The 17,082-nt window shown below is 37.0% G+C and overlaps 1 protein-coding gene across 1 annotated transcript; it reads left to right on the forward strand.

The window, feature by feature from the left end:
* The first annotated feature begins 483 nt into the window (after positions 1-483).
* Positions 484-17,029, forward strand: LOC133860915 (transmembrane E3 ubiquitin-protein ligase FLY2). The gene is made up of 15 exons (XM_062296580.1): positions 484-1,153; positions 2,174-2,246; positions 3,578-3,705; positions 4,141-4,256; positions 5,082-5,142; positions 8,647-8,713; positions 8,823-8,900; positions 9,055-9,212; positions 9,295-9,354; positions 9,481-9,574; positions 13,444-13,611; positions 15,066-15,394; positions 16,012-16,128; positions 16,225-16,393; positions 16,703-17,029. Exons 1-14 carry the CDS (start codon positions 974-976, stop codon positions 16,324-16,326), a joined length of 1,731 nt encoding a protein of 576 aa, XP_062152564.1. The 5' UTR covers positions 484-973; the 3' UTR covers positions 16,327-16,393; positions 16,703-17,029.
* The last annotated feature ends 53 nt before the right edge of the window (positions 17,030-17,082 follow it).

Below are 17,082 nucleotides of genomic sequence, written 5' to 3' on the forward strand. Positions count from 1 at the left end.
AATACAAAAAGTATTTTTTACCCAAACAAACGAAGCATAAGAGTGAATTAAGCATACAAACTCAATGAAAATATACACGAAATTGGCGTTAGAATAAAAAATAGCATTTTCCATATACTATACCAATGTTTTATCTCATCCCAGTTAGCTGATGTGATATTTTAGGTGATCATCCGTTTCTTTATTTAAAAAATTCAAAAATTAATAAACACAAACAAATCAGTGAAATAAAATGAAAGTGTATTTTTGTTAGCGTACAGATTATTTGTTCTGCCGAATCCAAGTAAAACATTAATCTACATGAAAAGTATATTGCTTTTCAATTGTAGCAAAATGTAGCGTCACCAGTCACCACCCGCATATCACAATCAGGCTACCTCGTGACGCCAAGAACTGACTCCACCGCCCATGATTGGAGCGTGGCTACCACCTCCCTCCAAGCGAGTGGTATCCAATCCCATCCCATCCTCCACACCCACTACCCAGTGCCTCCCTTCTCTGACCTCCGTTTACCAAAAGCCAGAACTCTCTCTCACACAACACACAACAAAAGCAGCAAGAGACATGTCAACAACCACACCCACCTCTCCAATCAGCTTCACATACAGAACCCCATTTCTTTGGTTAACTTTCCCAAAATCCAACACATAATCTATTGGCGTATGTATTTATCTTTGTGTTCTATGTATGTTGTGCAAGGAATATGTACTTTTGTAATGTTTTGGGGGTGAAGGAAGGCCTTCTTGCTTAAGAAAAATTGTGGGTTTTTGGTTGTGGTCTATTAGTTGTTAAGCTTTCATTTTCTGTATCTGATATTCTGGGCTGGTTGTTCCTTCGTTTGACTCCATTTGAAGCAAGCCCCAGTCTTTCTTAAGCTCTATTCTGTTATGGGTTTTGGATTATTTGTTTGGATTCTTAGTTATCAGTTTAAGCAAGAAACTGGGTTGCTGAAGAATTGGAGTTGAATTTTGGGATGGTGCGGTTGAGTTCTGATATGGGTATTGGCCAAAGTTCAAGCTTTTTGTGGTTTGGGAGGAGGGGATTAGGGTTTGTGCTTCGGATTGTATTTGGATTTTGGGTTGGTTTCTTGCTTACTCGGCCGGTGGCAGGTTTAAGACCGTTGAGGGAGAGGACTCGGTCGTGGGGCGATGAGGTTGGTATTGCAAATTTCATCTTCTATTGTTGCTCAATTATGGTATTGTTTGATGTTTTGATTGTGCCTTTGATGGCAATTTAGATAAAGAATGTGAATTCAAATATTAAAGTGTAAATTTGTTCGGTTAAGCTAATGGTTTGATCCGTTACATGGGCTATAGCTATATATATGTTGTGCATTTTGGCGAATCTGAAGGGATTTAGGGAACCTTGTTGGATTCTACTGTGGTTTGCATGTACTTAGAGTTGATCCATTGGTCGAGCGAGATTGAATATTATTGGGTACTGTATAGATGTAAGAATTAATATCATCTTTGTGGAGTGAGATTGACAGAGGAGTGTTAAGTTTTAATGGGTACAAATTTTTTTTTCTGTCAGATATAACTTTCCATTGCTTACTAAGAAGAAGAAGAATCTTAGACTGATATTGTTGTGTTCCAAATGCTTATCTTAGCCCATGGGTTGTGTTATGATGGTTAAGGAGGAAGTTAATGTTTCTTTGTGTGAGCAAATGGAGCACGGGACTACAAAGAACAGTACTTTCTGCAACAAGAATTACCTAGAACCATATATGTTGTCAATGTTAAATAAGTACTATGGGAAACAAAATTAGAGCCTGCTTCTGTAGTTGGTTGCCAGAAATGTGAAACTTGGAAAGTGGGGGAGAACCCATGTTTGTAATCATTAGCGATGGTAGCCATTGGTGGTGGAAATTGACGCAAATGCATCAAAATTGAGCAATTCCTAGCTCTCAAGTTGTCCCAATGTGCAGAACCTGGACAAGTAGAGAAATAACTGAACAACTTTATTTGGCCTTCATTAACCTAAAAGTTTTTTCAATATATTTCAATACTCAGCTGTTTTTTAATGTCAAGTATTTGACTAAATTGAATTTTAGTTTTTCAAAGGAAGTGGGCAACCTTATCTTAATTTGTCGCTAAAATGTGACTCTGATTTTGCATAAATTCTGAATCAGACATAATGACTTTTGCTTGTAATTGATATTGCTTTTTTGCAGTGGCTATTTGTAAGAAAAGATGAAAGCGAGATGGGTCCATTTTCTTCATGGAACATAACAGGAACTTACAGAGGTTTGTAACATAAATACGTTGAATTGATCATCTCTTCGTTATAGTCATCAGGCTGTTTGCAAAAGTTGTCTGCTGCCAATTACATTTATTTCCTTATGATATCATTAATCACTATTTGTTACTCATGTCTCATTATATATGGGTAGCTTAGGAAATCTTTGGTCTGTATCTTATTTTTTGCTGCACTATTCAAAAACTTGCGAGCTTTTAGATCATGATGGCATGATGTTCATCTAGGATAATATTACCAACATGAATTAGTTTGTCACAAAGTGACTCTGAAATTACACACTGACGTGGTCACACTTAGAATCATGCAACGACTCAGAATTTTGCTTGGGCATGCATTTGCATTCTGCTTGATTTGCAGACTCTGCTTTACATGGAGTCATGGACCTTGTGACTTCCATCTGTTGCGTATTTGCTTGATATTTCTGCTTGACTGCCATTAGAGAGAGAGCTTTGGAGTGAAACAGAGCACGATCATGAAGAAAACTAAGTGAGAAAAAAAAATGAGAAAACTATATGGCTAGGATTTCCATGTTTAACACTGATACTTAGAGTGAGATGAAATGAGATACTTGGTAATAGACAAGTATATTGTGAATTGATACTTTTTTGGCTAAAACTGGTCAGGGTTTGTTTGGTGGTAAGTTGGAATTGTGTATTAAAACATGCACTTCACTAGGGACCTGCCGAAGCCCATGCCTGATGGGTGATAACTAAAGTACACAGGCTATTTGTTGAGGAAAAAAACACTGGTATTACAATTGGAAATGTAAAGAATCTAAAAGATCCAACGAAGAAGATGGGCTATTGCCATAATAGGCATCCAATGTTAGAACAATCTCAAAAGCAAAATTTTGACACTATTGATGGGGAGGTTAATTCCTTTGATATTCTGCCTATTTCTCTTCTGCGATATGGTCCACATGAGACACTATAGCACTATACTCCATATTTGATAAAGAAATATATCAGGGTCTATACCTGAATAAACCTTTAAAAATTTTCTTGGTATCAGGAAGTGTGGAGATGTTACTCATTGTCACATGTATTGAGATGTAAATCTATCAATAATGCTTGCTTGTGGAGTGCATGTGCATTTTTTTCTGTTGGAATTTTGTACAAATATTACAGAAAAATATTTATCCACAATTTCCTTGTCATGTTTCAACTTGTGCAAAATATTTTCAATGGACCATGTGAATGCATTCAACTTCCAGTTGAATGCATTATGAACTTAATCATCCAGTTTATTACAGTGCATCGAATGGTTGGGTACTTATATCTTGATCTGATTACCTACAATCTGGACATCTGAGTTGCAGGGACATGGAGGTTTCTAGACTCCACAAATGGCTCCTCCAGGTTTCCAGATTTCAGGAAATCCACTGGCAATTCAGTTATTGAATTAGTTAGTACACCAACAAAAATAACTGGTGTACATTATGTTCAGGTGAGTAGGTTGATTTGTGGGTAAAAAACGGTCATGTTCTAGGAAAGTCAGCATTTATGAATGGCATCCTTATTCTTAATTAGTGCACAGGCAACAGATATTGTACGCATCTAGGGTGTTTATGCTTGCACAATCTGTTCCTGATGCTAAAGCCAGTAGTAGGACATTGATTTTCTATTAATCATTTCTGGTACATGCGTCATTTCCTTAGTATGCATGTGATTGGATCTGAATATTTCAGAACCCCAAAGTATGATGATCAACGACAAAGCTTGAATTTGGTATCTCCTCATCATAGATGATGGAACATGTATTTTTAGCTCTCTTTTTCTAAAAGAGTTAATAGGAATAACATAATTGCTTTACTGTTTGCTTTTCATTTATGATAATTTGTTTACAAATGAAGTTTTTTTCTTTTTCATGGTGCTGATGCAGGGGGTAATTATCTTCCATGATGTGTTTGACAATGAACACAATGTTGGTGGTGCTCAAATCAGGGTTGAAGGTGTATATATATGGCCTTTTAGACAACTTCGAATGGTAGCTAATAGGTAAATATCATTACCCTTAAAATGTCGCCCCTACATCTTTAGTTCCTGTATACACATTTTGTTATTCTCCATTCTATATTTATTCTTGGTGTTTATTCTTTCTTTGAGTAGGTCTTTTTTGTGGTTGGTTAAAAATATGTACTAAAATGCTAATCTTTTATACTCTCCCACCAAACTTAGATGTGATACAAGGTTTTTTTATTTTATTTTATTTTTTTTAGCAAGTAATCAAGATGTCAATAAAAGATACAAGTTTATGTGATTGTACTTGCTTGCGGTTTGAAAAATACATAATTATGTATAGCAACCAGTTTGTTGATAATGATAGTTAAATTGAGAAACACATCAAAACCTTGGAAACCTTCATAATGATTAAATTGATTTTTCAATTTAAGCAATTTCAATTTAATCATCAATTGATTCTTCACACATATGCTCAATTTGACGTTTGAAGATTTGGGTAATAAGACAAGAAATGCAAGTAAATGTTGGATGACATACAAAATAAATGTGCACAGAAGGTGATAGAGAAATAAAGGGTATTCTAAGGAATATAAAGTCAGAATATATAGGGGATTTACCCACTGTTCTAATGTAATTGTTCATATTCTTCTGGACAGTTTTTGGAACATAGTGAGATGATAGACAGTTTGAAGTAAGAACTGCATTTAGAACAATTAGCTGTTTTGTTAACAATATCTGTTTGCACATTACTCTGCTGCTATGTCCATTTTTCCCTACGGTAAATGGTGTGATTAATTTCTAATTTCAATGTTATTTGTGCATTTGAATTGTTTTCAACTTTCACACACTATGATATTGCAGTGGAAAAGAGGGAGAGCTGAATCAGGAAGATGATTATCTTTTATCTAATCCATATCATTTGGTAATGCTTCTTACTCGACTCATCTATGATTTTGAAATTGATTGTGATTCCTTAGTGTATGTTATTTTAGGATGACCTCTTATTGTCTTTTTTATGCAAATTTTTTCCTTAGCTGTCTGTATTATGCAATTGGTCTCCCTGTTTACTTGATGCTGCGTTGTCATATCCTGCTGTAATCTGTCCTAAAATTTTTATTAGAGTGTTGTAGAGTCGGTTAATCATTGTGTTTCAAAAATTTCTAATTTTGTTCTCGATCTGGGTTTGATGGAGCGGCATAAAGTTGACTTAGGATTTAGTTCAGTAGATTAATCTTAAATCAGGGGTGAAGGGTAAGATCATGCTTCACAGGTTCAATCCAGCATGTGTGAGTTGGTATTACCTAGGAAAGATAATGCTGTTATTTCATTACACGCATGAAATCTGTATCAACATTTTTATCTGATTTATTCCGTCATTTGCCCCGTCTTTATTGGGATGGGATTAGACTTGGGACTAGGAAGTACAGATAAAGAGGTCTATGAAATTATATGGGTGCTTGTTCCTCTTTTGACCCTTGTATTGGGAATCGCAATAGGCGTACTAGTAATTGTACGGACTACTCGGATTGGGGTTTTGCACATAAAGATTCCACTTACCTGTTAAAAGTGGGCCTAATCCTTGGGGATGAGGTAATACCTTTAGTGAGTCTTCTGCAAGCAACGAGGACAATAGGCTCCAGTAAAGATGCTTTAATTTGCCTTTAAGACTTGATCTGTCCAAATAAGATAAAGGTTGCGCATGAAGCTGTGGGACTTGAGCTAGTGGCATGATACAAATCGTCCATTGTTCTTCTTCCTAGCTGCTAGAAATCGTCCACGGATTGAATAGAGGAACTCCCGAACATTTGGCGATCTCGTATGTGTCAATATCAATGGTGACTCATTATTTCGATGAATCATTTCTTCGGACAGAAGAAGATTATGTAAACACTTACTCGAAATCTCACTTATCAGATTCTATTGTGGAAGACACAATTTTTTTCTGAAGAATTTGCACTTCAAAGGTGTCATACCTTATCTTATCTGATTTGTATCGAATACAGATACGCTGTGATGCAGCAAAATACGCATTGGATATGCAATTTTAAATAAATAATAAAATCAAATTTTTTTTTTTCCATGGCTACAACTCGGGTGTAGCAGGAGACAACTAGGATACAACATGGATACTTCTTGGGCGAGGTGGTCAAAGTTGAATTTCCTAAAGAAAAAAAAAAAAAAAAAGATTCAACTGTAAAGTACAAGATCTAGTGTCTTAGAAAGTGAGGCAAAATTCTTGTTTCTAAATTTAATGAATATCTCAATAGAAAGCGCAGAGGGGCGCAACCTAAGTATAAGATGTATACAAGAGAGACCCCCAATTAGGGAGAAAAATGATAATACAATTCCAGAAATTCAATAAAACTAGAAAAAAAAAAAAACGAGGACTATTGAAGTCGCCATCCAAGCATAAAGAGATTTGACCATGTCAGCTTTTAACTCTAACACCGATCTCTCATAATCTTCAAAGCTTCTCGCGTTCTACTCTCTTCAAATGCACCACATTAAGCATAGAGGAGCCATCCTCCAAACTTCTAAAATGCAATTGCTTCTTCACTGACTTCTCCAGCTAGCCAACAACTCCACTACTTTTCTATGCATGACCCACTCTACACCAAAAAGATAGAAGATCGAACCCCACAATTCTCTAGTCATTTCACAGTGGAGAAGAAGATGATTTATGGTCTCCCCACTCTTGCACATGCAACACTAATCCACTACTATGACGTGCCTCTTCTTATCCAAAGTTAAAATCTTCTCTAACGTTGTTGTTCATACAAAGAACGCCACTCTCAAAGAAGCCCTATTTCTCCAAATGCTCTTTCAAGGAAATAGGGATCCAGCGGTTGTGCAAAGCGCATGATAAAATGATTTGACCTCGAACCTCCGCCTTTTAGAAGGGATCCAACAGATTTTATCTCCACCACCTTGTCTCAACTTGAGAGAATACAAGAGATCAAAGAACTAAGTGACCGAGTCCACCTCCTAATCTTGGACTGATTCGGAAAAGAAATATTCCACTGAACATTGCATTTAAAAAACTGCATATGATCCGCCACCAAAACTTCCTTACAGCAAGCAATACTAAACATTTTCAGAAAAGTTGCCTTCAGTGGATGACCACATATTATGCCAAAACATGATCTTGGACCCGTCTCCCACCTCAACTTTGACAAATCTAGAAAAACCCCCACCTTCTAATGTATTTCCACACCCCCACCCCTAAGGGCCCAACAACCTCATTGGAACACCATCCTTTTCTCATGCTATCATATTTGGTTTCCACTACTGATATCCACAAAGCCCCCATCTCAATGGCATAACATTACAGCCATTTCCCCAATAGAGCTCGGTTAAACTGAACTATATTTCTAACCTCCAAACGCATTTTGAAAACTAGAAATAACCTTTTACATCACCGTTTTCAGCCTATTCGTTAGGACTATAGATATGATTCTACAAATACCACCCACAAGACTAATGGGACGGAAGTCCTTAATATCCACAACCCCATCTATCTTAGGGACGAGGGAAATAAAAGTTGAAGCAAGGCTCTTTTTAAACTTCGAAGATGAAACTCTTGGAAAACATTCATGAAATCCTCTTTAATAACCTCCCTACAAGTCTGTGAAAAAGCTAAGGAGAAACCATCAGGGCCCAGGGGCCTTATCACCATTCAGGGCTCTTACCACATCAAAAGCCTCACTCTCCTCAAAAGCTCTGTCTAAGAGTTTTCGATGTTTTATGTAGCTTCTAAATTAGCTCAATCATTTATACATATTCTATGCCTTTTGATGTTTGTTATTTGTCTTTTAACCTAAAAATTTCTATAATATATATTTAAAAACCTTCCAGTTACTAAGTGTAATGAATACCAAATATGAATGATTTGTTATTTCTCTATATATAGCTTCTAAAATGGCTGAATCATTTATACATATTTTATGCCTTTTGGTTTTTGTTATTCATCTTTTAACATAAAAAATTTATACCATATATTTTAAAATTCTTTTTTATATTAATAAGTTAACATGTCCTTGCTGTATCACATCTTGGATTTTCAAGAAGTGATGTATCACCATGTCCATATCATATTGAATCCTTACCATAACCATATCAAGGAATCATAGATTTAGAGACATCTTTCAATAAAACTATCATTACTTATCAAAAAAAAAATAGATTTAGAGACATCTAAATATTCCATGGGAAATTTTAGATCTGGCCACGGATGTTAGTGGGCTGAGATTTTGAATTCTAAATCTTTACCTGATCTTGTTGTATGTTCTCAAAATCAGAAGCTCTTCTTTGACAACTATTTGAATCATGTGGGTGACATTGCTTGGAAAACTAGCGGTTATCATCTTTGAGAAAATATTTGTTGATGGGGGTTCTGAATACTTTCTACTTTTTCAACTTCGTACAGCTTGGAGTTTTCTCATCCCAGGTGTTCCAAGAATCTCCACGAGATAAGATATGGAGAAGAAAGCATTGTAATCTCATCTTCTTCACTTTGAACTTATGCCCATGTTGATCCTGTTTTGTAACTTATGTCCTTGCTCTTATGATGTAGCTAGTAATTTCTATTTTCACTTACTGCAGCACCAATTTATGAAATGGAGAAACATTGTAATATTGAAATTGCGGCCCAAATTTCGCGTGTTTCATCCGCCCAAAATGGTACTTGAGTTCTCTCAGCGTATGAATTCTTTTCTTTTTGCTTTTCCCCCTCTCTTTTGACCTGATGTATGTCTAGAAATAATTGGAAAACAGTTCTTAATAAATAAAATAAACCTTTCTTTGGTTTGCTTATTTATTACATACACTCCTGTAGATGGGGATCACGATCGTTATCATATGGAAGGTTTAATGGAAAGTCCTGCAGTGGATGATGATGGGGATTGCTTCTCACCCTTACTATTAAATGTTACTTCTGTCAACATTGGGGTCTACTATAACAAGGCTGTGAACTATACTTTGATGGTCACCTTTGTATCCTTTAAATATCATTACTCTAGTTTCAACACAATGTTATTAGGCTCTTTTGGGTGGATTCTTTAACTGTTTTCATCAGGTCTCTTTCCTTCAAGTTCTTCTATTAATTCGGCAGATGGAACATGGCAACACTCAATCCGTAAGAACTTGTGTAAAACATACTTGAGAATAAAAGCCATAGTTTCCATATATATGACGTATGTCAATATTCTTTCAGCTTTGTGATTTCACAAAAGTAATCATGGTTCTGATTTTCCTCTATCAGGGAGCTGCCAAAGTTTCAATTTTAATGATTGGCCAACAAGCAATCATGGATGCTTATCTTTGCCTTCTACATCTTACAGCTGGAATACTAGTTGGTAAGCATAATAGCTCCCTGTTCTGCAATTTCAGAAGCTTCTGTATATGCATATATATTTTTTTGACAAGGTTATTATAATCATCTTAGTTACGGGGTTATTGGGGGACTTGTAAAATCAGCTATTCACTTTTGACAAACCTGTAGTTACAAATAATAACAAATTCTTTTATGATTATAGAACTGTGGTAAAAAAATACTAACTTTTCCTATTTCATTAATTTGCCCAACCTTTCAGAAACATAATTTCTAAAGGATTCCATTTAGCTGGAGAATGTAAACGCCTTTTGACTTTTCGTTTTGAGTTTTTATTCTTTTTTTCTTTTGTACCCTCCACATGTTAAATTGTGTCACTTGCAAAGTGTACTACAGACTTCTAAAAGATGAAATCTGTCTCAACAATGACCCTCCAACACGAGTGCTCTTTTTCTTTCTTCTCTTTTTTTGGGTAAATTATACTTTACCCCTCCAAACTACCATTTCAATTGCACTTACACCTCCAAACTACCACTTCAATTGCGCTTACACCTCCAAACTACAACTCAGCGCAACTCGAACCAAGAAGCTACAAAAGTATTTCGAGTTGCCCCCTTGTGTCAAATCTGGCCATTAATTTGGAAACGTTACACGTGCCAGTCATGTGCGTATGAGCCGTTTCTTCTGCCAAAAGTACCTACAATTTAAGGGACGGTATTACAAAATGGTCCCTAATAGAGGGGTGGCTTTTGGGGCCAACCCCCCCCCCCCCTCCCCCCTTTTTAGGATAGAGGTCGCGGTGGTCACGACCCCCCCCCCCCCCCCCCCCCAAATAGAGGCGATGGCCATTTTTTTTTTTTGATAAGTAATTGCAATTATATAAAAAGCGCAGAGGGGCGCAACCTTTATATACGGGAAGTATACAAGAGAACCCCTAACAGGGACGAACAGAGAATAAATTTAAAAATTCTACATAAGTAAAAGAACTCAAACTATGATGGGGCGCTATCCAAAAATATAAAGTATTGAGCAACCGCTTCCGAAGCTCCACCATGGATGTCTCTACATCTTCAAACAGCCTAGCATTCCGCTCCCTCCAGATACACCACAGCAAGCATAAAGGAGCTAACCGCCAAGCCTCAATAGCAAGACCACCTCCAAGCGCCGCCCCCCAACTATTCAGCAACTCCAACACCGTACGTGGCATAACCCACTCGACCCCAAATAAAGTAAGGACAAAGCTCCAAAGAGCCTGGGCTACCTCGCAGTGAAGCAACAAGTGATCAATAGACTCCCCACTCTTCTTACATAAGCAACACCACTCAATTACTATCACCTTCCTCTTACGCAAGTTATCATGCGTCAAAATTTTGCCCAATGCAGCTGACCAAACGAAGAAGGCCACCCTAGTTGGAGCCTTAACACGCCAAATATTCTTCCAAGGAAAACACGGGACAACAGGGCCACCTTTCCTAATAAGCTCTTTGTAGAAGGATCTCACCTCAAATAGACCTTTTCTAGAGGGATTCCACACTAACCTGTTACCCTCCCCATGTCGAGCCGAACTGGAGTATAGACGATCGAAGAAAGAAATGACCATATCCAACTCCCAATCCTGAATATGTCGCGTGAATAGAACATTCCACTGAATAACACCATTATGAACCACCAAATTATCTTCTACCGTCGCGTCTTTATTCCTTGCTATATTAAAAAGAGCTGGAAAGCATTGCTCCAAGGATCTATCCCCACACCACCAATCTTGCCAAAAGCTAATATTTGATCCATTCCCCAGTTCAAACCGAACAAAATTACGAAATTCCTCCCACCCCCTCCTAATATGCTTCCATACACCTACTCCAAATGAACCCGAAGCCTCTTTCGAACACCACCCCCCCTTTAAACTCTCAAACTTGGCATCAATCACCAAACGCCATAAAGCCTCTCTCTCCCTACCATATCTCCACAGCCACTTACCCAAGAGAGCTCGATTGAGCTGGATGAAATTGTGAACTCCCAACCCACCTGTAGGCAAAGGTGTGCAAATCTTGTTCCAATTAACTAGATGAAATTTGGTCTCGTCACCAATGCCACCCTAAAGAAAATCCTTTCGAATTTTATCAAGACGATTAGCCACCCTCACTGGAATAGGAAACAATGATAAATAATAAATGGGGATGTTGGAGAGCGTACTATTAATAAGAGTCAACCGAGCACCCTTCGACAAGTACATCCGCTTCCAACCCGCCAACCTCCTTTCCATTTTTTCAATAACACCATTCCAAATAGAGGTGGACTTGTAAGAAGCACACCCAACGGCAAACCCAAATAAGTCATAGGCAGAGAAGCAACCCTACATCCAAGAAGATTAGCCAGCCTTTCGACATCCTCAACTCCACCAATAGGGACGATTTCTGATTTTTCTAAATTAATTCTCAAGCCAGAAACTGCCTCAAAGCATAAGAAAATACATCTCAGATGTCGAATCTGTTCTTCTTGAGCGCCACAAAAGATCAAAGTGTCATCCGCAAACAGCAGGTGATTCACAACTACGGCCTCGGAATCCCTGGAGCCCACTGAGAACCCAGTCAAATTACCCCTTAACTCGATGAAAGTGGGATTTGATCCTAGGTATTCAGTGTGACACCTTGAGAGTTTACCAGCTGAGATAGTTGACACCTTTAGACCACAAACGTGCTCTGTCCATTTACAATGTGGCTATTGCATGTATTTTATAAATGATGGTGATGGCACAGTAGCATTTGCAAGCCACTACATAGAGTAATAAGTTTTAATACACCTTGACTATATGGTGATGGCATAAGTGAAAAACTGTTATGTTATGGACCCGGGTCTGTGATCGAGTGACTGGTTTGGCTATAGAGGTAAAGCCGCAAGGTCTATCTTCCTGAGCTTACCTATGGTGAAAGGTGGGGTAAGGGATAATGAGGTATTCGAGGTACCTCTGCCTCCTAACAACTTCTGGAGTTGTGTTTGATAATTTTCTGGATCCTTTATTCTTTCAAAACCCCATATAAATAGGGTGAATTACAAATACAGCAGTAATTGCTAGATTTCCAGTTTTAGGGAAAGTATAATTCCCTTTATTTGCTTCCTACAAATCAGCTACTAATTGGGAAATATAATCCCTTATTCTTAGGCTACAACTGGGGAAACACAGCCCCTTATTCTTAGGAATTTCCTACCAAAAAGTCGTGCTCCTCCAGCACAGACTTTTCTCCCCAACCTTCCATATTTGCCTCAGCCGCCACTGTGATTAGCATTAGGGTTTGCTAGGGTTTTGTTACGCCTAACATAGGTGCGTAACATGTTACCACCACATTTTTATGAAAATGTGGTAAATTTTCATGATTTTTACCATATTTATACATAAAATTCAGTTTTGCTTTGTGAATCAGCTAGTTGAAAGTCATCCTACGGAGTTTAGTATATGGAACACAATCTGACTGGTCTGGTCTGGCTGGTGATTGAATTGAATTTGGATGAAAATAGTAGTGCCAGATCTGGGTTTGGACGATCCAAGTTGTCTGCATCAATATCGTGCTATTTAAATGTATGTTTGCTACACAACAAGGAAAGTGGCATTCTAGCATTTCTTTTTGTTTGGAAATTTATTATGATGGTAGAATGTCAGTCAAATATCAGCATTTTCGTGGGAAATGGACATACCTGTGCTGGTGTCTTTTTTATAACTTGTATATAGGAGTGTGTAATTCATTTTGTTTACATACCACATACCTTATTTGTGCAACTATTTCTGCATATGTTCATTATTGCATCCTGTATGATGACCTTTGTGGCTTTTCAAGTTTGTTCATTACCTCATATTCATCCTTAACCAGAGGTGGGTTTTTTTTTCTTTGGTGCATACAGAATCCTTATTTAATGCTTTTGCAACTGCGGCTTTTTTCAAGTTCGTAGTCTTCTCAATTTTTGAGATGAGATATCTTCTTGCTATATGGAAGGCAAGTAGGCCCTTGAGTAATGGAGAAGGTTGGGAGACTATGAGGCGTGAGCTTTCGGTTCTATATAGTCGTTTTTGTAAGTATTATGAAATGCAACTTTTGTGTTTATCTTTTCAATGCCACTCTTTCATTTGTGAGTGCAATTTCCATTTCCAAGATCTATTGAAGGTGTTTCACACTCAGACAACTCCCTATGTATACTCATGCACGTTCACCTCCTTTAAGTTTGACTGTTTCTTGAACATATATTGACTGAACTCTTTTTGTCTGAAAATGTGATTAGATGCAAAATATTGTGTAATGACACTTATCTTCCACTATACTTGTGTCACTTAAGCCTCAAGTTTCAAGATAGATTATGTGGTAGAATTTTTCCTAGCGATATGGTAATCTGAAATTATATGGCTGTCAGATATAAAATGACAGCTGGTGTATATCATGATGAAGTTCCTCTAATAAATATTTAGTAACCTTAGAAATGAACAGATTAAATGTTCACTAGTCTGCAAGCTTATTACTGCTCGCATTGAAGAATATTTGAGATAGATAACTAGAATGAAAGTTGTATGTAGCTGTTCAGAGTGTTCCCACTATGATAATTTCACTGCAATATTGAATCAATAGTTTAGCCGTTGCGAGCACATCAGAAAATCTATGTTTTTGCCATGTGCACAAGTTTTCTCTTTTATCGTAGGTTCCCTAGTATCTTAGCAATATGAAGTGAGTTCATTTACAGGCTAATCTATCTTATTAACGAATATCTCTAGAGCCCAGAGTATTTTCACATGGACTTTATCCAGGCAGGTTTGGGTTTTTCAATTAACATTTTCTCCTCTAGGCGTGAGAATCATCTATAGCAAACATCCCAAGCAAGAGTTTAGAAGGTGGTAATGAGTTTTATTACTTACAAACCGGCAGTAGTCCAAAAAAAATGTGGAAAAATCTCTCAGGTATTCCAAGTAAACATCACAAGATAGTGTAGTGTTTTCACATCCTGAAGTCATAGATATCACTAGGCTTGGACTTGGAGATTTAAAAATTTCAGATGATATCCTCATTGTTGTAGCCATATGAAATCATGTTAAGCTAATGTGATGAGTGATGACTAATACCACGTGAAAATAGTCACATATAGTTCTTTCATATGACTTGATAGTTGCAGGTTACTTCAAACTCCTCTGAATGGTATTCTCTTCTCAAGTTGCTGTTAGGATATTAGCTATTACTATTACAATCACCTTAAAGTAATCCTTTAGAACTTCTAAATTACATTCATCTGTCAAGTTCCCCATGCTGGTTGTGCAATGTCAAGATATGAATGGTTCTTCTCTTCTAGTATTTAGTCTCAATGATGGAACAATAAATCTTAGAAGTTTCCAAATCTCAATGATTTCCCCTGTTTGATAAATGATTGCTTATTAGCCTTATTTACACTTTAACTATGTATTTTCACTATTATGTTTGGGCAATAGAATTTGTTTGTATCAAATTGATCTGCTAATTTGTTCTAACTGTTGTCCCTATCTGCAGATGGGATCCTTTTGGGAGGCATTCTGGTCATGTATGAGTTTCATAATTTTCTGAGACCTATTCTTCTGCTTTTGTACTCTTTTTGGATACCTCAAATAATAACCAATGTTCTTCGTGATTCAAGAAAACCTTTGCATCCTCATTACATCTTAGGCATGACTGTTACTCGGCTAGCAATCCCATTATATATATTTGGCTGCCCTAACAACTTCATGCGTATTGAGCCTGACAAGAGTTGGTGTATTTGTTTGGCTGTATTTATTGGACTCCAAGCATCAATTCTTCTTCTCCAGAACTACCTTGGATCTCGTTGGTTTATTCCTCGTCAGGTTGGATTTAACCCTCTTCCTTTTTGTCCTCTCTCAAAATCTTGTTCTTTTTCTTTATTTTTTTGTAATTGATGGCATTGAGATGCATAGCACACACATATCCTCTAAACCACACACCATCCGTTTGCTCTATGATGAAGATATGGTGATTACTCATAACTAGAAAAATTATGTGGAACTAGCTAAGCAAGGAGTTGCATTATTGTGCATTAGTCCTGAGTACTACTTGCAATAACCTGCTAATTGATTTATTTTCCCATTGGAATCTTGATATTGTAATACATAAATGGTGCTTCTCCCTCAATACATCTAAAGCATTAAAAATTGTGTGGACTTCCCATGTTTTTGGGCTTTGCTCGTCTGGTTCTAACTAGTTCAACTCAACGAGATTATTGAATTGGTTAATGCTTCTTCATTTAATCGGCTTCAGTTCATGTGGAGAAAATTGCGTGAAACCGTTAATACCTATTTAAATAATAATTTTGATTTTGCGGTGTGCAAATTGCAACTAGATTTCTTAGCAGAGGTGTATTTACATTGCCACAGCACGTTACTTTTAGCTAAAATTGCTATGAGTGCTTATATGGAAATCTCACTTTCGGTGTAATGGTTTGCAGATTCTTCCTGAAAAATATAGCTACTATAGAAGGTTTGATCAAGTCACAAATCATACTACAGATTGTGTCATTTGCATGACTGCCATCGATATTACGCAGCGATCTAATGATTGCATGGTATTCTGATGGGATTTTTTCTTGTAATTAGTTGGTATGGTTAGGTTTTCTTTCTTTGAACACTGGACTGAAATCAATTTGCAATATCTTTTACAGGTGACGCCATGTGATCATTTTTTCCATTCTGGTTGTTTACAAAGGTGGATGGACATAAAGATGGAGTGCCCAACTTGCCGGCGTCCACTACCACCAGCATAAGAGCATCTTTCCACTTTATGTCTATATCATATAGGACCAACTGACATTGCCCGACTTGCTAATTCTGGTAATTTTTGAATTTCTGAGGACTTTTTTCTGTCGCATAGCATTTCTAATTCAATTTTCACATGTGCTTTTGCAAATAGTAAGCATCATTAATTTTGGAAATCAAAGCTTTATTTCTTTTGTTTTCTAAATCCATCTTAATTATTTCATACTTGCATTGCTTCCTGTTGAATTCTTCTTCTTTGTCCATTCAAATCCTCATTTCTTGAAGGTTATTATAGCACATTCTTCATTCCATAATTTGTCACTGTTGACATGAACATGTTAATTGGTGTTTGTCCCATCATTCACGCCTCTTCCCTTTTCTCAGGTTGGGAATAGAATTGCCTTTTTTACCTTGAGTTCACCTTCAGAAGGGTGAGATACAACATAATCAATCACAAACTGTCACAGATGCTGTATCAGTCTGTAGCCAATGATTCTTGTACTGTTTGTAATGTAATGTATATTGTATATTTGAGTACATTTAGCAATTTTATAGCAGGTGTAAATCCTCTCAATTCAATCTTTGCCTCCCACCGAACGTTTATTTGTTATTTCTGAGGGGGTTGAGAGAGCAATAGTCCTAGTCTAATGATGCAAAACAAATGGCATTTGATTTGATGCTGTCAATTCAAGAAATTTGTTTTGCTTGGAACTCCTTATTAGTCTTATCTTCAACGTCGTGAAAGGAATGATGGAAAGGAAATA

This window comes from Alnus glutinosa, chromosome 2, assembly GCF_958979055.1.
Source record: "Alnus glutinosa chromosome 2, dhAlnGlut1.1, whole genome shotgun sequence".
Taxonomy (NCBI): domain Eukaryota; kingdom Viridiplantae; phylum Streptophyta; class Magnoliopsida; order Fagales; family Betulaceae; genus Alnus; species Alnus glutinosa.

Coding starts and splice junctions, on each gene's coding strand:
- LOC133860915 (XM_062296580.1), top strand. CDS start 974: ATGGTGCGGTTGAGTTCTGATATGGGTATTGGCCAAAGTTCAAGCTTT. Junction 4,257..5,081: donor CTTCGAATGGTAGCTAATAG/GTAAATATCATT, acceptor ATGATATTGCAG/TGGAAAAGAGGGAGAGCTGA. Junction 8,714..8,822: donor GATATGGAGAAGAAAGCATT/GTAATCTCATCT, acceptor CACTTACTGCAG/CACCAATTTATGAAATGGAG.